The 22407-nt window shown below is 39.9% G+C and overlaps 1 protein-coding gene across 19 annotated transcripts in view; it reads right to left on the reverse strand.

Moving 5' to 3' along the window:
• Positions 1–22407, reverse strand: part of TIAM1 (TIAM Rac1 associated GEF 1) — a 243876-nt gene that overhangs the window by 40486 nt on the left and 180983 nt on the right. For all 19 annotated transcript variants that reach the window (XM_077342518.1, XM_077342512.1, XM_077342529.1 and 16 more), the window contains 8 exons: positions 20670–20903; positions 19584–19769; positions 17120–17266; positions 14701–14775; positions 10946–11116; positions 3133–3237; positions 1892–1973; positions 55–141 (listed from right to left, as the gene is read on the reverse strand). In XM_077342518.1, coding sequence (XP_077198633.1) covers positions 55–141; positions 1892–1973; positions 3133–3237; positions 10946–11116; positions 14701–14775; positions 17120–17266; positions 19584–19769; positions 20670–20903 — 1087 coding nt within the window. The remainder of the gene's footprint in view (positions 1–54; positions 142–1891; positions 1974–3132; positions 3238–10945; positions 11117–14700; positions 14776–17119; positions 17267–19583; positions 19770–20669; positions 20904–22407) is intronic.

Raw genomic sequence — 22407 nt, forward strand, 5'->3', positions numbered from 1 at the left:
CAGCTTCGATCCAGGAAATGATTAAATCAGGAAAAAAGCTTCCCCAGATCATACCTTTCTTGAAAGCCAGACCTGTCTCTTTGACACTGTTCACATAGAGCCGGCGATTCCCTTCTTCTTCCATAGAGCTCAGGGAAAAACCTGTCCAAATATTGGGGTGAAAATTAAACACCATTTAAATTATGCAAATAATATTCCATTCCCCTGTTTGAGTAAAACAATGTAGAATATTGGGAGAGATCCTACAGAACAGTATTTTATATAGATGGCTGCAATTATTCATAGGAGTCCTCCTAATTACAATACTGTCTCCAAAATACACCAAATGATTTGTTATTTTGTTTATGCTTCTTTCTTTCCAGATTTTGCATATGTATGAGGCATTTGAATTCTGGCATGTTCAAAAACAGGTAAAGCAACACATAAATCTCATCTTATAATATAATTATAATTATACATGGGAGCATTACAGTAAATGGAAACTAAGATAATTCAGAAAATATTTAAGGATATGATTTTAAAAGACTAACATTCATTGTCTAAGGCAGTCATGCTATTGCTAATTTATCAAAATGCATTATTACACTCTGTGCAATCCTCAAAAGAGTTGCCTACTTTTAAGTCCAGTAAATCAAGTCTTTTTTTGTCAAATCACAGCTCACTGCTTACTTTATAATCATGTACAAGCAAAAGAGGAAAATACTGTCCAGCCCTAGAACTAAAACCTTTGGTGTTTGACATCTCCACTTACCTTTGTATTTGTCTCAAGGTGGATTTTGATTACAACATCAGCTACTGAGTATGCAGGATGCAAATACAAGCTAACCATCCTGCATTATTTATTCATTACTAAGGCTTTTCTAAAATGGTACAGTTGCTGTTCTGAAATTCCACAGCTTCCCAGGGTGTGGAGGCAGCAATTTGCCTCTTGATTCATTAAGTAAAGTATTTATGGCCCTCAAGGGGGAGAGCAGATGTAGCAGAAATCTCTCCCGAGTCTTGCTTTCAGAGTAAGTTTTGTGAATAGTACTTTGGTTCATCATTAAAAATAGGACTGAAGTGAAATGAGGCTATAGGCTGCTAGTGTGGTTCATGTAATGCAGAAAACTGGCTAATGCTATCATCATCAATATATTCAATTATGAATGTAGCCTCATCTGTGGAATTTAAGTCCAGAGACTGGGACCATGGACAGACAAAACAGTTTCTAAAAACCTAAGCTAATAAAAAAACTGAAATCATTAAAAAAATTTAAACCTGGGGGATAACTCCCTCAACAGAAACAGCACACTGTAGCTTTAAGAAACAAATACCTTCTGTGGCTGTTGCTAGGCAACCACAACTATTTTCAGTTAAAGCCTGGATTTCTGTCAGAAAAGGGCAGGACCCTTTTCAGGGCTGCATTAGCCTTTGTGAGAGTACTCATTAGAAGGCTTGATACCACATGAGTTCTATGACTCACTCAGGCCCAACTTTTCACAAGCAACACCCACAACATGAAAGTCAGAGTAGTGAATTGTTTAGTTCCAGGCTAGAATTGCTACTTAGCCCTCCTCTGATGCAAAGAGCCTTGCTCGGCAAAAAAGGCATGTTCTGCTGGTGGGAGTCTCCTCGCATTTGAGAAAGTCTGCATTGATAGCAGTATGGAGATGTGGATGAAAATTAGAATGTAGGACTGAAAATTAGAAGGCATACTGATAAACTGACGGATATGTAGAAATTCTTTGATATAAATCCCATGACAAACACATACTCATCTGAAGAGGTATGCATGCACCTGAAAGCATATATCCAAAATAAAATTCCGTTGCTCTTAAAGGTGCCACTGGACTCAAATTTTGTTCTGCTGCTTCAGACCCACATCACTAGCCACTTGTATCCACATACTCACCATAGTTATCCAACAATGTGTCTGATTTTTCAATATGAATTTGTTGTGTAACTTTCTCACAGATTTCAATTTCTTTATATAGCTGCAAAGCAAAAACAAAAACTAACAATTAGAAGTGAGGGTCTTCAGTCCTTCCTCCTCTCCTTCTCTCTCGCCCAAGCTGCTCTGAGTGGGCTCACCAAGACATTCTCCCCCACCTCCCTGATGTGCTGTCGAGGAGCAACTCTGAGCTCCAAGTAGCTCTCAGTACCAGCTGCTGCGAATGGGCCAGAAGCAGCTCCTGGCTATTGCCAGGATCAGCTGCTACAGAAGCAAAGCAATTTTTAATTTTTAAAATGTTTTACTTTACTTTGTGGAAACAGAAACATTTCTGATTCTTCTGTACACCTGCACCCAGGTGTGCAAAAAAATCTCTTTAGCCTTTGTGTGGCTGCAAGCGTATATTTTGCTGTCTGCAAATGGGAGCGGCATGTGGCTAACAGTATATAGATATTGTTTCCTTATTGCTAGGTGGGAGGTTTTTCTATTTGTTGGAATGTTTTTTTTCCTTTTACGAGGCACTGCTTTATCCAAGTCATCTTAAAATTTGTGGACAAATCATCTTGAAATGTTAAAACTTTGCCTTCATTTCCAGGCATGTCAGCATTTTTCTGTGTCTAGTAGTTCTTGTCACTTCCTCTAGGGGCTAGTATTTCCTCACTTTTCGCTAGTCACATTTATTTACCCTTGTTTGTTTCACAAACTATTTTTCAAAATGTAAAATAATGTCAGCATTTTCTTAAGTTTGATCTCTTAGTGTCTCTACTCGAATCAAAAGCTTCAAATTCCCTAAGCCTTACCAGGACCCTATGTCTTGCCTTTTATTACAGGAACCATTGTTTTTTGCCCTTCTATACTATCACTAACCACTTGGATGGATATCATGCAGCTTCCTTGGCCTGAAAACAGCCCTTCTCTCTGTTTCTTTATGTGCTTCTCTTTCTGTATTCAATAGGAACGAATGATGAACAGCAAGTATTATTTTCCAGATCAAAAATGAATTCCAGATCAAAATAAATTATTTGGCTCACTGTATGCAAGCATATAAACACAGTATTCTGCTGATAAGGCTCTGATACTAATTTCAAGTCCTCGATGTTAATGAATTTCAAAAGGCTGCCATTAATTGCCCAAGAGGATGACTAATAAATGACATGCTTTTTAAAAAAGTCACTGACTTCTCATTGAAAAGTTAGGATTACCAGTTCAAAGATATCCTCATCTGACTTTGGTACATAGAATTGCATTTGGTTTCCTGTCAGGAACTTTAAACGGAGACAGTGAGCAGAGTAATCCAGCTGATGTGCCTGGAACAAAATGGGAAGCGGACAGGAATTAAGGCAAGTCTGAATATATATAATTGTATTTTTAAGTTAATAATGTCCATGTAAAATGGAAAGGTTTTCTATTCTTAGAAATATTTTCTCAGCAATCCCAGAAAAAACTTTATTTTGCACTCAAAAGAAGAAATGTTTTCTTAATATTGCCTTTGTAATCACAGCATTGATCTGAATGAGACTACTCCTGAAGTCAGAACCTTGCTCAGCTGGCTTCACAGTGTTCTCCCCATAAACTTAGACAGTCCTCTATAAACAATATACTGTACAAAACTAGTTTGCTTCTGAATCTTCCCACAGTTTACCATGCAGATGGAAAAAACAAACACCTGCCTCTTAAATTCTAAGCATTACATATGTTCCAAATAAGGTGTGCACAAAATTGTATCTCAAATGCATCTGTTTGCATCTTTAAGAAATATAACCAGAACCAAAGGATCACCACCAAATTGCCAGCCTAGAACTATTTCAGAAGCCCTAAGATGACCAAAGAATCTCAAAACCAAGTCAAACACATTTTCTCAGGATTCTGGAATATAAATAGCAAAAGACTAAATAAAAACAGGTCTACTTCCAACCTGCAAACAATGAATGCCAAGCTACCTCATTTCTTGATAGCTCTCCTTCACTTTTCCCATCCATTCTCCTTCCACCCCAAATACATTTTTTTCCCAAATGAAAGAGCAAAAGTCTTGAACTACTGGCCCATTATAACCCCCCACTTCCCTAAAAAAATAAAAACAAGCTCAGTAGAAAACTGCAGTGTGAAAAGGAGTTATCCTTGTTGCTTCGTATGGTTTTAAAGGGTTAGAAGAGGCAACTAGGATAGCATGGCAGCATTCTTCCTGGGGTTGGCATCATGAGATTAGAAGGCTTGTATTCTGTCAGATCTAAAAAGGAGGAGACCTGCAGTGTGCCTGACTCTAATACAAGCATAGCAGCATCAGGAGAGAAGGGAAGCAAAAGAATACTGCCAATCGTGTACTCTTCTGAGGATGATTATTACTTGCTCCAGGCCTGTGGCAAATTGAACTTAGATACAATGATATTGAATTAAAATCTGTTTCAATGTGGCCTTTCACATCTAGATAAATGAATATTAGCATAATTTTATTGGTAATTCCTTAAAAAAAGAAAAGAAATTATAGGCCACAACTGACTAGACTCATTGTTTAATCTGGAACCATGTTAAATGCAATACATATCAGTGAAGAAAAAATTCAACAGGCCACTGCTTGGGAAACATTTAAAAATGAAACCTGACAAGCCAACAAAAAAAGCAGGGAAATAAAACCATGTGAACAGAAAAGATGACCCACTAGCCTCTTTCCAACAACCTCTTTCTGTCAGTCAACATTCAGCAGAAACCCCATGTATATTCTGCAGCTCAGTTAACTTCAGAGCTGTCAGAAGGAGGCAATGACTGAAAGGCATGTCAGTAAGATTTAATCTGACATATTAGAGAACCCACAGAGACTGGTGTCCAAGAACCATCAGGCTATCACACACAGTAGTGCCTATACATTGATGAACTGTAAGTCTTGGATGTGTTCTTTATCTTCGGAGAAAAGTCATCATTTCCTTGTAGGAAAGAGACCATTGGTTTATCTGTCTCAGTACTGTCTTCCTTGAATGGCTGCTGTCCTGTAGGGTCTCACACACAGAGGGGTCTTTCCCAACAGCTGCTGCCTGAGGTTCATTTAACTGGAACACGTCAATGATCAAATGTGGGAACTTCTGCACACAAAGCTTTGCCACTGATTCACTGTCCCTTCCCCAGCTACTTTTTTACTCTGACAGCAGGTCCTTAGATGTCTAGGATCTCAGGTAAATAAATGTTTCCCCAATATCTCATATTTGAGCTACCTGGATCTCTTTCCCAACACCTGCTACTACAGACCTTTTAAAGTAGAAGTGCCAGAAACTGGAGCCAAGGGCTTCTGCAGGCCAAACATACTCTGCCAAAGAATCCCATTAGAGATGGCCCAACTGCACAAGAGGTGACCCAGCATATATATATAGTACATATAAGAGGATAATGTAATATCATCAAAGCCTTGAGGCGTTATTATGGGTAGTAGGACAGCTATCTCCAGCGCCTCAGGAACCTAGTGTCTTTACATTACTATTGTCAAGGTCAGATTTACCACATGGGTAGTCTTAATAACAACAACATCTAGAGCATGAAGAGGTTTACATGAAATGTAGAGCTTGAAATGTTTACTATACCAGAACTGGACTGATTCTCAGATGACAGATGGCAAACTGATGGGAAATGATGTGGATCAGAGAGTTAAAGAAAAAGAATGAGCTGAATATAAGAGAGACAGAAGAGAGAGATCATTAACTGTTACAGAAAAGAATGTAACCATCAGTATTTTTCAGGATGATAATTTGGAAAGGAAAAGACAGAAACACAGCCTGAACCACAGTGCAGCTAGGCCAAAGTGCATCATGTTAAAGCAATTAAATGTCCAACTCCATACTAACTCATCTTATGGGCATGAACCACAAGATTCTATGATTCTAAGCTTAGAGAGTAAAATCAATCCCTGAAATGGCTTGTAGCCACACAGTGGAGCATATACACCTGTCAAAACCTCCATTTCACTTCTCCATTGGGGGGGGGGGGTTAAAACAAAGCCAGCCATTTACATTTCACAGTAAACTAGCAGACCAGGCAAGCTGCGAGATTCAATTGACTAGGCCATTCAAAACTTGTTTTTTTGCTTTCTCACCTTCCAAATGGAGGGTTTAAATAGCCCAACCCCCAAACCCAACTGAACAAAAGGTCTTGGAAATGTTTGGGGGGGGAGGGCAAAAATTGGCCAAATTTGTGATGATTTTATGGTTGTGGACTGGTTCATGCCCATTCATACTCAACTATGGCTCAATTTTTTTAAAAGGAGCAGAATGCATTCAGAAATTTATCTTCATTAATCTGGAAGGAAAAGTACGTTGCCTTTTGTAAGCTGCTTATGTAAAAGCCCTAAAATAACGGTGTTATTAAGAACTTCATAATTTTTGCCTATTGTTATGTCTCTTTAAAAAAAATGTCATCTCTCTTGGTTACGATGAGATTTTTCTCAAGAGTGTCAGTGGTTTATGGAAATTCACTTGCCAAAGAATACAATCTATAATTACCCTAAACAGATGCTTTCTTCACACCTTCTAGACAATGACTGGTTGTTCTTTAAGAGCCACAGTTTTATTTCTGAAGGCATCATTGGAATATAAATTTCTGTTAAAGTTGCACAGCAGTTCTTTTTAGTGTTTCAATTTAGTTAGTTAGTTGCTATTACTTGGAATAAAGATGACAGTTCCTAAATTTTAACTCATAATTATGTCACCATTATGATCCACCTTATAAAATAAAATTCACAGATTTTTAATTCGCCTTCCCTCTCCCATGCTTAAAAAATCCAACAAAGCAATTTGCAAAACATATGATTAGTTAAATTTGCTGCTAATCAACAAGCAGTTCACTTTGTCTGAAATAGTTCTGTTTGTTCACTTTGCAGATTCTCTCACATTTTCCAGAGTGGTCTGCCTGCAGTCCACAACTGGTAAGCAGCCAGAGAACACATAATACCATGACACTAATTGAGACTAGCTTTCATGATTAATGTAAAGGTGAAAATTGAGAATAAAATGTTAATATAAAGAATGAATGTCCCAATGTCTGGAATCCAGGGGGGTTCTTGCAGGAGAGGAAGATCCTTCTGCTTGTGCATGGGGAGGGTGGGTAATTTCTGCAGATTTACCCTCCAACAGGTCAGCGTGCCATGCTATTTCAGAGGGCTCCTCCAGTGCAGTTTCCCAGAGGATACAGCGGGAAGGAAGCAATAAGAAAGCTTCTGTTCACACTTCTCTACATCTGACCCAATAGTTGGAGAAATTTCAAATGTTACATGTTTACAGATAGAAGATCCACTCCCTTACATAGAAAGGCAGTCTGAACACTCAGACCTCTCAAAATACCAATCTGGCTTTGACATATACACTCAATCAGTGCATGCTGATTCAATATATCAGCGCTCATATGCCAACTGAAATTTCATCAGTCTCCTGTTTCGCACTCACCATTCTGCTATCAAAATGTCTTTGAGCATAGCTTGAATACAGGATTCAATAAAATAGTAGTGTAGGCCAAGATGAACCAGTGTAAATCAATTCAACAGAACTTTCCCCAACTATTGAAAGCAGACATGGTCTGAAAATGGGTAGACAAGGAATAATGACTAAAACATCGTCAAAGTTAAAAGAGAGATTGTTTCAGGCTGTTCCATGGTTCCTTCTACATGCAGGGATTGCAATGCATGTGTTTACTTAAACAGAGGGGCAGTTTAGCATATGCAAAAAGGCATTCCACTGGAACACTTGAAGAAGCATCCCAACGTTCCACTACTGGAGAAGGGGGGACATCTATTCTATTTATTTAACATGTCATGCTTAATTTTTAACAAACTACTGAAACAGTAGTGATTGTCCACCCTCTCCTGAAAAAAACATCACTGGATCCAAGGGACCCCGTCAGCTATCACCCGGTCTCACACCTTGCGTTTCTGGATAAGATAGTTGAGAGGGTTGCTGTGGACCACATCCTGGCTTTCTTGGAGGAAACTTCGGCCTATGACCCATACCAGTCTGGTTTCCATCCTGGCCACGGGGTGGAGACTATACAGATCATCTTGTTGGATGATCTCTGGTGCCAGCTGGATCAGGGAGGTTCGCTTAACCTCATGCTCCTCAATCTTTTTGCCACATTTGATGTGGTGAATGACAAGTTTTTAGCCCACTGCCTTGCCAGGGCTGGGATTAGGGGGACGGTCTTACAGTGACTGGTCTCTTTTCTCCAGCACCAGACACAGAGGGTGGCAGTGGGGGAAGAGTTATCTGGCCTCTTTATGCTCCCATGTGACATGTCGCAAGGGGCAATATTCTTCCCCCATGCTTTTTAACATCTATATGCACCCTCTGGCACAGCTGGTCCAGGGCTTTGGGCTGACACCCACCTCCATCTCCTGATAGATGGCCAGCCAGACTCCCCCGCCCCCAAAACATTTGCCAGATGTTTAGAAGCAGTGTCTGGATGGTTCAGGCAAACTCGCCTGAAACCCAACCACTCCAAGATGGAGGTCCTGTGTCTGGATAAGAAGGATCAGGATCAGGAAGTGCGCCTCCCTTGCCTGGATGTGGTGCAATTTATGGCTGTGCCTATGGCCAGGAACTTGGGGGTGATCTTTGATGCTTCCTTGTCTATAGAGGCTCACATCACAAAGGTAGCCCAAACAGAGTTATATCATCTGCCCCAAGCTAGGCTACTAGCGCTCTACCTGTCCCAAGAATGCTTGGCCACAGTGCTCCATACAACAGTCACTTCCAGATTAGACTTCTGTAACTCACTACATGTAGGCCTTCTTCTGACCTCGAAATTGCAGTTGGTGCAGAATGCGCCTGCTAGAGTCCTCACAAGATTATCTTGGAGGGCCCATGTCCAGCCTATGCTGAGGCAGCTGCACTGGTTGCCAATTAGCTTCTGGATCAGGTTCAAGTTTTTGAATGCACCTTGCATATCTGAGGGACCACTACTTATGCCCCCCGCAGGGTTCTTCACTCTGTGGGTCTGAATTTGCTGGTTATCCCCAGCCCTCAGGAGACACACTTGGCCTTGACCAGGGCCAGGGCTTTCTCAGGTCTGGCCCTGACCTGGTGGAATAAGCTCCCAGAACAGCTGAGGGCCCTAATGGAGCTGTCAACATTTCACAGGGATGTAAGATAGAGCTCTTCCACCAGGCATTTGGTTGAGGCCAGGCCAGGAAGTTTGTGTCCCTTCCTATATAGGCCCCTTTAGAGCCCTCTAGAGGCATAGCCTCTGGTAAACTGGGTAGGGGCACCTCTCCCAAAGATGATGGTGGATATTGGGAACCGGTGTGCCCTGGTGTTTTAAGCTGCAGTTGGGGTGGGGGAGGGATATAGATTATTTTACTTGCCATCAAGGACTGTCATTTCTGTTTTATGGAGTTTTATTCTTTTATTGTAAACTGCCACAAGCCAGACTGGTTTCGGGAGTGGCAGTGGATACATCAAATTAATAATAACAATAACAACAACAGCATAACAATATAATCCTATCAAGAATAAATGTTGAAGACAATTTTAAAACTGTCAATAAACGCTCTTGTAAATGCCACTAAAACTCATACACTCTATACTCTGAATATAAGCAAACGGGCTTGTAATGTCCACTTGCAATCTGGACACGCCACATCTTTAATTCCTCTCTAGTTTATATTGACTGTTTGAGCAAATGAACTCTTCCTTCCCATCCAGCCCAGCTTAGCTATTCTAGCAAACAGAGAGAAGACGCTCATTATTTTTCTAATTCTGCTACCAATGCTTTCTATGCTATTTGGCAGCTTCCAAAGTGTCTGTCTGAATAATATAGGTCTAGGGATACTTGACAAGAATGTTAGGGATTCTGGAAACTACATTACTCAGAGTGTGTTGTCCATAGGGATTTGCCATCCTTCCGCAGGGCCTGCAAAATGGAGCTCTTCCGCCAGGCTTATGGTTGAGGCTGGCACCCCCCCTTTTTAGATCGCCCGCCCTTCTACATCTATATCAGCAGTGACCCCTGGTTTCCCAGATAGTTCTGCCGCCATCAGGTGGGGTGGGTTGAGTGGGCTGGGGATTGTTTTTAGGTATTTTATGTATTAGGGGTTTTATGGGGTTTTTACATGTTGTTACCCGTCATGAGCCTCAGGGGAGCGGCGGGCTAGAAATCCAATAATAATAATAATAATAATAATAATAATAATAATAATAATAATAATAATAATAATAATAATAACAATAATAATAATAATAATAATAAAAATAAAAATAGCACAACACAGCAGCTCCTAGGGCTGGATCATTTTTCAAAGTGGTATTTTTCTCCTCAGGTCTACTGGACTCTCAAAATTAAGGATTTCTGGAAAATCCCAAATCTGAATCCCGTACTGGTATTGGGACGTGGATTTTTTCAGAAAGCCCAGGTTTTTTTTCAATTCCGGGGGAGGGGGGGTGAAAATACCAAGTTGAAAAAATTTGCACCCCCCCAAACACTGCCTACCATTGTTTTCACTTTGTTCTGCTGCAGTAGTAAGTGTGGTTTAACTTAGAAGTGTAAAAAGAATGACACCTTCAGAAGTCCCAATGTTATCTGTGACAGCACTATGAGCTTTCTAATCCCATTCTAATCTTTGAATTGGAGTCAAAAACATGATTCCCCCCCCAACTCGTTCAATTCACTAACGAGAAAGAAATGCTGAAAAACCTCAACATTTGTATAATCACAGGTTGTAGGGAGGAATTCAAGTTTTATAAAACAAAACTGGCATTGCAATTCAACCAACAGTAACTATAGTCTAAGATCATTCATTCTACATAGGATTGTCCTGTAAAAAGCCCTCCACCCTAATATGGTTTTAATAGATTTTGCCTGCAATCAAATATAGGTTTGGCCTATATGTACAAATTAAATCCCAGCAGCTTCAACTTAAATACTTTGAAACAGAAACAAAACAAGTATTATTACAATTTCAAATAATCATACAATTCAAAAGGCTTTGCCTGTTTATTACTATGGGGGGGGGGTGTCTGGAGGAAGATTGGGTGCTGTTGTTATTGTTACCTTGCAAATCATTTCAAGGATATCCCTTGTAGTGTCTCCTGGGTGGATTACAGTCAAAGCTGATTGGTTATTTGGCAGGCAGTACCAGGATGGTGTGAAGTACTCATGCACCCAGATGTCTGAGTCAGGATTATGGGGATGAACAGTAGTCAGTGTCACTTCTTTCTCTCTCTAAATGAAAAGACACATTTATTAAAATACTTTTGGTCATATATCACTCATCAGTTTCTCAGTCAATGACAAATACAATGACACTAAATATATCATTTTCACATGCAATTAAATCAGAAGTTTTCCTTGCTAGTGGACAATCTGATTGTCTTAAAGCTGAATTCAGCACTGTGAGAGTTGTCTGCTGGATTTCCAGTGGTCAAGCCTCCCCTGCTCCTGACTTCTGATTGCCAGGATAAGATCACAAATCTATTTTGCTGAACCCTCATTAAGCAATAGGAGACACCTGTTTGCAAGGAAGAGTATTATTATTGGACTGATCATTGAACTTAAGAACAGGGACAATATGTGCAAAAGCCAAATTATTCTCAACTTAAAACGGTTTCTACCAGTGAAAAAAAAAAGGTGACAGTCGCCATGAGTTATGATTGGTAATGACAGCTAATAAACCTCAATATTCATTTCAAATATCCCTTTTTAAAAAGATTTAAGTTGGACCCTGAGGTATAAGGGTTCTAGCAAGTGAATCCCTACTTACTCAGAAATAAGCTCCCTAGAACTGACTTCAGAAAGTTCCATAGGGAATTAGACATATTAAAGGAATATAATCACAACTGGAAAAATAGATGTTACATTGAAGTGGACATACTGATCAAATACTGAAAGTAGTGTGCTTTCATGTTTTAATCACCTCAAACTAGTAGTAGTTTGTCTGAATATTTTCCCACATGTAATTAAAATACTAATTTTATCCTTACTGTTGCAATTACATATGCTACTGCCCTATCACTGTGATAATTGGGGAAGTCTGATACTGCTGCACAAAAAATGTTAATGGAAGGCTGAGCACAAAATATCTTCCTGTTACAAAAATGTTGCATTACTTTTGAGATAAAAATCAGGCTAATTTAGGCAGAAGAAGTAACACTAAGGAATGGAGGAAACTTTGCTTCTTGAAGGCTGTCAGATTCAGAATGAAGTTCAAGAGGACCCTTGAAATGAAGTAAGTGTTCAAAGCAAACTGGATCACAAACTGATAGCAACAGTGGATAATTTTTTAAGCAGAATGGTATGGAAACATATACACCTGAAGCTACCTCATGTAGAGTTAGACCACTGGTCTATCAAGATCAGTATTGCCTGCTCTGCCTGGGGCTCAGGGGACTCAAACTGAGGTATTTCACATTATCTAGCTGATCCTTTCAAACTGGAGATACTGTGGATTAAACCTGGGACCTTCAGAATGCTAAGGAGATACTCTGCCACTGAGCCATGGCCCACACTAATGTGGAAACAAAAGGCTACATGTACCTACAAAAAAAGATATTTTGTTCCCAATTCTCAATATGTGAGGCAATAAAGATTTCATGCTTGGCAATTAAAGGATGGCAAGGAGGGATTTAAGTTATGAGTGCTGAAAAGACATCATCAGAGTGGTGACACCTGCTAACTTAAGAGGGATTTGTTTCCAAGGGCTGCTACTGTGCTCTAGTTCTGCATTTAGTAAACACAAAGTCCGTAACAAGGATTTTCCTCCCTTACATCCTCCCTCCTCAATTCTAGTAGACAGAAGAGGCTGCTTCCTGCAGCAGCCTCCCAGCTAAATTTACTCCTGTGAGTGCCATTTGACTATTAGTCTCTGTGACTATTACCATATATACTCGCATATAAGCCAAATTTTTCAGCAGTTTTTAGCACTAAAAAGCCTTCCTCGGCTTATACGCAGGTAATTGAAATAACAGCCTGCTCCCAGCCAACCATTGCCTTCTGCAAAGATCTTGAAAGCTGAGCTTCCTCTGGCAGCTTGTAGGACATCAATGATTTAACTGAGGGATTCTGATATTCCCCCCCCTTCTTTTCCTATTCTTTGGTTTCCGTGGGTGGGGTGGGTTTTTTTTTGGGGGGGGGGGTTGGGATTTACTCTTGGGATTTACTCCTAGTGTTTTTTTCTTCTTTCATCTGAGGGACAGCATTATCTGCCTTTTCTTCTTGGGGCTGTGTTTCTTTTAAAAGTTGATTTTTACAGTTCTTTCTTATAGTTTTCAGTTTTACAGTTCTTTATTTCAGTGTTTTGTTTTGTTCTGGGGGGGGCATTGTAGCCCCCAGTTTGTTAGCTGTTGTTGTAGTAGGTTGCCAACTTCGGGTACTGTTGTTCTGCTCTGGTTTGCTGGCCTAGGGGGCACGTTTGGTTCTACTGCCAGAGCTGTTCTCACAGAGCAGTTCTGTCAGTGCAGTTCTGTCAGTGCTTTCTCAGGGTGTCTGGCATAAAGAAAGGAAGGGAAGGCAATTGTAAGCCGCTTTGAGACTCCTTTGATTAGTGAAAAGTGGAGTACAAAAGCCAGCAGTTATTCATCCTCTTGACTTTTCTGTATTTGTTGGGGGGGAGGCTGGATGGGAGAGCCTGTGATGATGGAGCATGGATTAAGCGCTTAGGCCACCCTGTAAATTTACCAGTAGCTGCTGCATTTCCCACCCTCAGCTTATATGTGAGTCAATAAGTTTGCCAAGATTTTGTGGTAAAATTAGGTGCCTCGGCTTATATGTGAGTACAGCCCTGGGACTAAATTTTCTTGTGGTCAGAAAAAAAAACGCAGGAGAAGGGGAACATGAGAAAGATTTACAATCCTGGCATCCCTACTGTGGGATCCGACCCATTCTTTCTAACTGTTATTAGGATTGAACCTCCTATTTAAAGTTATTTAAAACCAGTATAATGGAAAGTTAACAAAGAACAAAAGGATGCCAGGTTGAACAAATAACAATCAAGGATCATAAAAAATGCCTTGTTTGAAAATTTTCCAAAGGCACATATCTGGCTATAGTTGAAGCCACAATGCTGAATTAGATAGAAAATCAGTCTAATCCAGCAAGACAATGCCAAAGTTTTGAGGGCATAAAGTTTTTGTAATCTCAGGTTTTCGTATGAGTAATTACAACCCCATATTTTTAACAGGTAGCAGTTAATTCTCCTGGTTGAAGAATGAATTAATGTTGTAGCAAATTCACAGATCTTCCCTAAGGGGAAGTTATGAGTCCAATAGTAAAGATTTGGTCTTGTAAAAATAAGTGAGGGTGTTGGTATCAACCTTAATAGAGTCAGAATCATGCTCACTAACCATGAAACACTGGTCTTATTTAAATAGCAATGAATGGTTGAATCCGGGCATGTCTGTAGCACAGGGAAAGAAGGCAACATACTATATTCCAATCTTGTCAGATCTCAGAAATTAAGCAGAGTTGGTACTGGATGGAAGACCCCCAAGGAACACACTGAAAAAGAAGGCAATGACCAACTACCTCTGCTTCTCTCTTGTCTTGAAGCCTCTTGCTGGGACTGCGTAAGTAGATTGCAGCTTGATGGCACATGTACGTATATCTATGGTACTAAGAGAAAGCTTCGTGTATCTCATGCTTAGCTCTGTGTCAAAGAATATGATATCTGGCATAGCTTTGTTGTCATTACTTGTTCTTCTTATCAGGATGTTGTTTCTCTCTGCTTTGTCATTAAGGAATGGACTTCATTCCAAAATCAGCTAATTGGAATCCTTTGTTGCAGGGGGAAATCAATTACTTCTCTTTTTTACCTTGTTTTCTGGTATAGTATCATCAAATATTCCTTCTAAGGATTTCTTCACAGAATCAGTTCCTTCACCAAACACCTGCAGAAGGTAAAAAGCCATATTTTAGAATATCATAGGATGACGCAAATGTATTCTAAATTTGGAAACATCTTAAGTTGAAGAGACAAGTAATGCATTGTTTAGAGGGAAATTACCATATCAATTAAAATGGAATACAACAATTTCCTAGCTAGGAAAATAGCCAAATGCAACTAGTTATTTAGTCTGTTTAGACTAGATACTCATGTCTGACATAAATCAAGACCTACTGCATAAAAGGAAATTTGGAGGAAAAATTAAAATCAGAACTGAAGATCAGGTAGATCAGTTCCCTTTCTTACCACTCCTTTATAATGTTATAATGAAGTATTTCTAAACTCTTAATAACCTCCACACACACAAGTATTCTGTGTAGACATCAAGTTAAGCCACTTAACTAGACCTGTCACATTTAGTAGTAATGTTTTAAAATTATGATTTCAAAGAATTTACACCAGAGAACCCAAACTGAATAAATAATTCCTTCTCCAAAAATATTCCCCAAACCAGTTATTGAGGCTTTGGAGTAGATAAATTATAATAACCCAAAGATGGAATGGAATAGTGAACTGGCATTAAGAATCCTTTCATTTCTAAGTGTCAGTTTAAAACCCAGCCTCTAATTTTTTTTCTGTCTCTAGTATGAAGTAGTGTTGGTATTTATATCCCGCTTTTCACTACCCGAAGGGGTCTCAAAGCAGCTTACAATCGTCTTCCCTTCCTCTGCCCACAACAGACACCCTGTGAGGTAGGTGGGGCTCCTCCTCTTCCCACCCCACCCAGGTCCATCATTGGCCATTTGAAAGCCTACCACTGCTAAATCACTAATGTAGCCTTCTTAGAAGTATATTTACAAATCTGGGGATCACACCACCATCCTTGATAAGAACAATGGGTACTTTTCACACATCCTTATCCATTGTTGTTCCTCTATATATTTCTGAAACAGCCTAGGGGGTGGGACGAGTCCGGCTGTCCAAGATGGAATAAGTCCAACCAGGGTGCAGCCAGCTTTGTCCAGATTGGCCCTGCCCCTGCAGCTCCTGCCCTCCAGCCCTGGACTCTAGCCTCTTTGCTTTCAGATGCCTCAGTGCCTGGAGCCAGCAGCAGGTGAGAGGGCCCTGGGCAAAGGGTCTTGGTGGAGGGCTTGCTAACGAGGGCCTCCTGGCCTGCTGACTGCTTGCGAAGGAGCTCTGTCCTGGCCATGCTAACGAGCTGCCCAGGACCCGCCCGCCCCACTTGATCTGGCGCCCAAAGCCACCTTAAGCTGCCTGGCCAGAGGCCAGGGGAGGGGGCCCTTTCAAGGCCCGTTCTTAGGAACAGGCTTTGAAGCTAGTAGTAAATAATCCAGTTTCCATTCAGTGACCATTTGAAAGTGGATTTTGACATTTCACATAGTAAAATCCAGTTGCAAAGTGGATTGAAAATGTGTTATTTAGTGTGTGAAAGTGCCCAATGGCAGAGGAGAGGATCCTTCTCAGGCTTACAGAATGCAGTTAAATTTTTGTAAGAAAAACTGGTATTGGATATCTCCTTTTAAGAAACTTCTCCCTGGCTCGAATCAGTTTTTTGTGCTACAAAGGCACATACACTTCTGTTATCTAACTGGGAATAAGCAGTTTTGCAGGGCATTATATGTACAGTATTTGCTGGAGTATAAGACTACTTCTTTCCCCTGAAAAACAGGCCTCCAAGTGTGGGGGGGGGTCATCCAATATGCCGGGTGCACTTCAGTTGAGATAGACATAGCTGCCCATAGTGGCCTCCCGATGCCTGCCCACCTCATTCTATATACCATCCAGTATCGCGCGGTATCCAGCGCGGCCGCAGCGGGTCATCAGTGTGGCTGCGGTGAGCATCAGCAGCGAGACAGGGGTGCCAGCCTTTTCGGCGTGACTGGCCCATTCTGCTCGGCGGGAAGCAGCAGCGCTCCGGCCCGCCCCTTGTCTATGCAGAGCTCACACATGCGCACTTGTGCACTAGTGCCGTTCACAGGAAGATGCAGGAGGTGCTACGGTTGCGCTGTGGCCGTACAATGGTGACAATGACAGGTACTGTAATGTAATGTTACAAACTCTATATTTTGAATGGAAATGTTGGGGGGTCGTCTTATACGCCCAGTCGTCTTATACGCCGGCAAATACGGTAATTGACATTCATATGAATAAAGCATATTATTCAAACACAGAGAAATGTAAAGCTCTGACCTAATTTCAGATGAAACCTGTACATTAAAACTTTCTGCATAACCATATGGTCTTTCCTTCATATCAGTTGCATTTTTGCCCAGACATCTCTATAGACATTTCTAAAGCGGACTACAGACCTTTCTTCCATGGGCTACCTGATTAATGCTTGGCCTCCCTTGCTTTTTTTTTGAAGTAGCGTCCAGACCCCAGAGGGATGAAAACCGGCTTCTTCGTTTGCTTGCTGATCTTGACATAGCCTGTGTTCTTCTCCTGACACCAGATTCACCCGTGCGAGCCGCCACCTGCCAAGTGTCACAAAATTTCTGAATTCAAAGCTTCACACACAAAACACTTGCACAACTCCTCCACCTGTGGTATTTTTAAGGAGCACCATCAAAATATATTGACATTTCTAGAGGCTTTGAGGCTTCATTTACATTTCAGGTAGAAAGAAACTGTATTGGAGAAGAGAGCTGTTAATTTAAAATGTGATAAATGTTCATCTTCCATGAAATCTAAATGTTTCAGTTATTCACATTCCACAGCCTAAACAAGGAACCAGTATAAACATAACACTAACCATACATTAAGTGTAGTTAAAGAATCACTATCTGGCAGTGCCATCCTGAGACAAGCCCACTGACTTTAATTAACTTAGAAGGGTATAACTCTGTTAGGATGGCGGTTTGGTTGTGGGACTTCATGCTTCTGCCCCCAATTACACAAGAACACCTTCATCCCCAAAAGGGTGTAAAATAATTTCATTCTGTTAATATTTTTCTTTTCTCTATGCCATCATTTTACTACCCCTTTTTTGGAATATTTAGAGCCAAATTCTAACATCTCACAGGATTAATCTCATAGGATTGGCATGGGAACCTGTTCAGTATTAATTACATTACACAACTGATACCCTTAGATGGGCTTTGCAAGCAAGAACACATTTCCATTTCCATAAATATAGTATTAGGTTTATCTTAGTTACCCTTCTCAGGTTGGCTACTGCTTATCTTAGCTATTTCATTAAACAAACCCTCGACATAGACAAGGAAGCCTCCAACTATTCTCTTTGTGCCCTGAACTGGATGGCCAAGGCTGACCTCATCGGATCTGGGAAGCAATGCAGATTAGCCTTGGTCAGTATTTGAATGGGAGTCCACCAAGGAAGTCCTGTGTTGCAACTCAGAGGCAGGCGATGGCAAAACATCTCTTTTCAAGTCTTGCCTTGAAAACCCCATGAAGTCGCCATGATTTGACAGCACTTTCCAACACCATAATTCTTTACAGAAATTCTATGATAGACTTCTTCATGTACTGAAAATCAATTAACCTCATCAGGAAAGAGGCATAGTTGTCCCCCACCCCTCAAATTATATAACACAAAGTTCAAGTCTAATTATCAGCTTGGATTGCCTAGATTCTTGTTTCTTTGAAAGCAGGATTAGCAGGAAGTATGGCAAGGATGATTTACTAAAAAGAAAAGAAACTGGCACACCTTCCACTATTACAGAAGGTTAACTTTGAAACTTTTTGAAGTGACATGAATGAAGGTTTATTAGTTAAAACAGAAAACCCTGGACTAAATTCTCTCCGCTTCCTACAGAGATGTAGATGAATAATTTGTTGTTTTTGCATACCAACATATACAAAAAGCAGTGGCACAGATTTCTGTTGTGATTGTCAGCCAAAAAGTTATTTGCACATTGTTTCAGGACAAGAAAGGGCCTCTCCCCTTTCAAAAGAGGGAGGATGTCTATCAAAATGTTAAAAAATGTCTATCAAAATGTTTGATGTGGCATTTCAAGCTTCTGAACTTTGGCACTCCCATAGAGGTTTTGCTAATTTCCCCTAATTTAGGGTAATACACTGGGATAAATAATCTTTTTAAGATCTGCCATAGCTGTGGAACATGGAACAGCTGAAGCATTTCTCACACCATGCAGTGTCCATATGAAACAAATGTTTAAAATAATAATGGAACTACACATTTAGACTATACAAAAACCAATGAATCGACTCACCAGTAGATTTTCCTATAAAAAGGCATTAAGTATGGACAACTACAACTCCTGAGTAGTTACTGCTAATAATGGAAGCAGGAAAAATCACAATATTAACTAGAAATCACCATTGCTAGCAACCAGAAAGACACATAAGGACCTAAACTACTCAAATATCTAGATGACATATAATGTCCTAAACAACCCAAGTATCTCGATGATCCAACCAGGCATCTACTGACCCAGGGAATTCTGTTGACTAACTACTAAGACTGCAAAGTCTTTCTTTAAACATTTACCTGATTAGCATGTAAGTTTCATTAAATCATTAAAACTATGAAATATACTCCAGAATTTTTAAAACACCTTTCTGAGAGGTTAGTCTCTGATTTAACGATACCTCAAGAGGCAAAAAAAAAATCTGAGGTCAAAGAGAAGAATCTGCCACAGAAGTAAGAGTTCAGCTTTTTACTAATATGGGAGTACAGGCCAAGACTGTACTTGCACCACTGAAACAAACAGCGATTGCATAGCAACAGTACTCATTTCCTCATCTTATAAAAATATTAAGCAATAACTATTTCAACAACAATGACTTCTGGCATCAGTTTAATCTCACCAGTGCATGAAAGGAAGACACTGAAAAGATTCCAAGACGACCCATTGCGTCTTTCGTTGGCCGACTTGCAAATGCAAGCAACGTTTTTGGATTTGGCAATTCCCCTCCTTGAAGGCTAGCTAAGTAGCATCGATACCGAAAGAGATCCATCTGGAACTGTTCCAGGTTTTGTTCCCAAACAAAGATCTAGGGAAAACAGTAGAGATTGGAAAGTCAGATAAGGCAAACAAAAAAAAACACAAACATATACTTCAGAGATAAACAAGATTACATAAAGTTATAACTTCCACAGTTTGTATTGATTTTATTTCTAGGGAAGATTCATCTTGCTAAACTGGATTTAAAAAAAAGAATTCCAAAACTATTACTTAAATACTGAAAGATTAAAAGATTAAAATCCTGGGTTTGATTTCTTCACTGTTCTGGTAGTCTCCTCTCTGTTTCATTTCCACAATCCAGTATGCAGTTAGAATTCTATCTACACTGGTAAAAGACCCTCTGTGTTAATTTTTTCTCATAGATATATTTGCCATTGTCCTAGCAGGATAGGCACATATCATGAGAGTTCTCAAGCTGAAAGTTGTCCTCATCAAGATTCAAGACATAATGTGCGGACGATGATAAAGACCCTATCTATTTTTTGCTTAAGGAACTCTGAAAAGTACCGAATGGATGGGAGTTAATTTATATAATTTGTTAAATGTTTACTGGTTGATATGCTATATGGTTGTATCAACCCACCAACCCCTCCCCAAATGGCCAATGATGGGGCTCGAGGAATGGGAAGGGGAAGGTCCCTGGGTGAGTGTGTACACAGATATGCTTCCCAACCATATTCTGCCACTTCTGGGGTTTCTTGAAACCTGAAGAATGTTTCAGGGATATTTCAACTGTATAAAAGTTGAGAAAGGCTGATATACATAGTGCTACCAAAATAAATAATAATTCTACCACTGCAGGCAATACAGTTTAGAAATTATATCAAAAATTCTGAAGGCTACTTAGCTTGATACTACCTAATTAACATCATCTTTACAACAGACACCCCTGGAAATGTAAGCTGATTTTATACACATGAGAAAATACCTGGTCAAGAATGGTTTTTTTCTTCTTGGAATCTCGGACAGACGATAAGCTGAGGAAATGCATTTCCCCCATTTTTTTCATCTTCTCATCCATATCAATCTTCTGCTCCAGTTTTTTAATCTCTGTTTTCAACAGTTTGACAGTATCTTCTTTATGGTGCTGCCGCGCCACTGCTGTTGCACAAGCAGAATGAACTGCTGTGATCCAGTTTTCAAGTTCTGTTTGGCTAGAAGTCTGAAACAAAAGAAGAGTCGGCATCCTTTTTGAGTAACTGCTTTTGTAAGGACCTCTGGATTTCTAGAGAAGGTAGCTTCTAAACCTCTGTTCTGCTTGTGTGTTTAATTTCTCCTGTTTAACTTTGCACCCAGTTTTCAGATGTAGAATTAAGCCTGTCACACGGACTGTACACCAGCGATTGTACATCTCTGTCATCATTGTGTCACAGTACTATGCAGCTTCTCCATTAACAAAATGATTTAGACTACCATACTGAGGTAGCTCGAATGCACACCTGTATATTTTTATAGCATGATTACACCATTAGTGTGTAAAAATTCATAATGCTTAATGAACATGGTGTCTACTACTGTTCTAACAGTAGTTAAATGTAAAGCTTCCCTGCTGAGAAAGTTAATAATAATTATTAGTTATTACTCTGTCTTTCTTCACCTCTGAAAACCTACTAATGTTAGTAATTAATGGAGTAGCCCACATCAAACAGAACATAACTTGAAGAAATTACACTAGATATGTCATGAGTTTGAACCACAAAGCCATATACTCTGCTTGCCTAGTAAGCAGTTTTTTTAAAAAAAGGAAACAGAGGCTACAGAGAGTGGACTCTTAAACAAAATAATGTCTCCCATATGAGCTAAATGTATTTTAAGCTTCCCTCAACAACAGGACATGGGAATAAAACAGGTTTTTAAATGAGCAAAACTGGACACCAAGAGCTGGCCAACACTCCCTGGTCTTTCCCCACAGCATGATTATATAGGGATTGTGCCATAAAACGATGAAAACTTTCTAGATGTATGATTTAATCTACATACATCTCTTACCCATTATTTCCACTTGTATAACATCTGCTGGAAGTGGATATAAAACCCAGTACTATTCTTATAAAGGAATGATCCCCTAGAAAAGAGCAAGAGTCCAGTAGCACCTTAAAGATTAACAAAATTTATGGCAGGGCATGAGATTTCATGCGTCAATTCTCATGTCTTCAGATACAGCTAAACTGTGAATCCGTCTGTCTTTCTATCCTGGAGAGTAGAGTGATTTCAGATGCTGAGTGGCATGATAGAATATCATGATATGATAGTGTGATATGCAAAGAGGCATAAAGGTGGAGAACTCAGCATTGGTAATGAGATGGGGAATCTAGGTCTCGGTTCAGTCGAGGAGGATGAATTGTCTTGAACTTCATTATCAACTACAATTCAGCAGTCTCTCTTTCTTATCTCCCTAAGAATTTGTGTTGCTCTTTAAGGTGCTACTGGACTCTTGCTCCTTTCCATCGCGACAGGCAGACTACCATGGGATCCCATCTTGATTTACTCTTATCCTGAACTATGTAACCAGCTTCAAACTTATTTTCAAAACTCAGGTAAAAAACAAACCCAAATTTTAATTATTGATCATTACTGTCGGTGCAAGCAGAATCAATGGATTAAAAGGGCAGAGAACACTACTGTGAATTTTCACTAAGGGTGCAGCAAAGTTATATTATTAGACG

This window comes from Paroedura picta, chromosome 6 (genome assembly GCF_049243985.1).
Source record: "Paroedura picta isolate Pp20150507F chromosome 6, Ppicta_v3.0, whole genome shotgun sequence".
In the NCBI taxonomy this organism is placed as follows: domain Eukaryota; kingdom Metazoa; phylum Chordata; class Lepidosauria; order Squamata; family Gekkonidae; genus Paroedura; species Paroedura picta.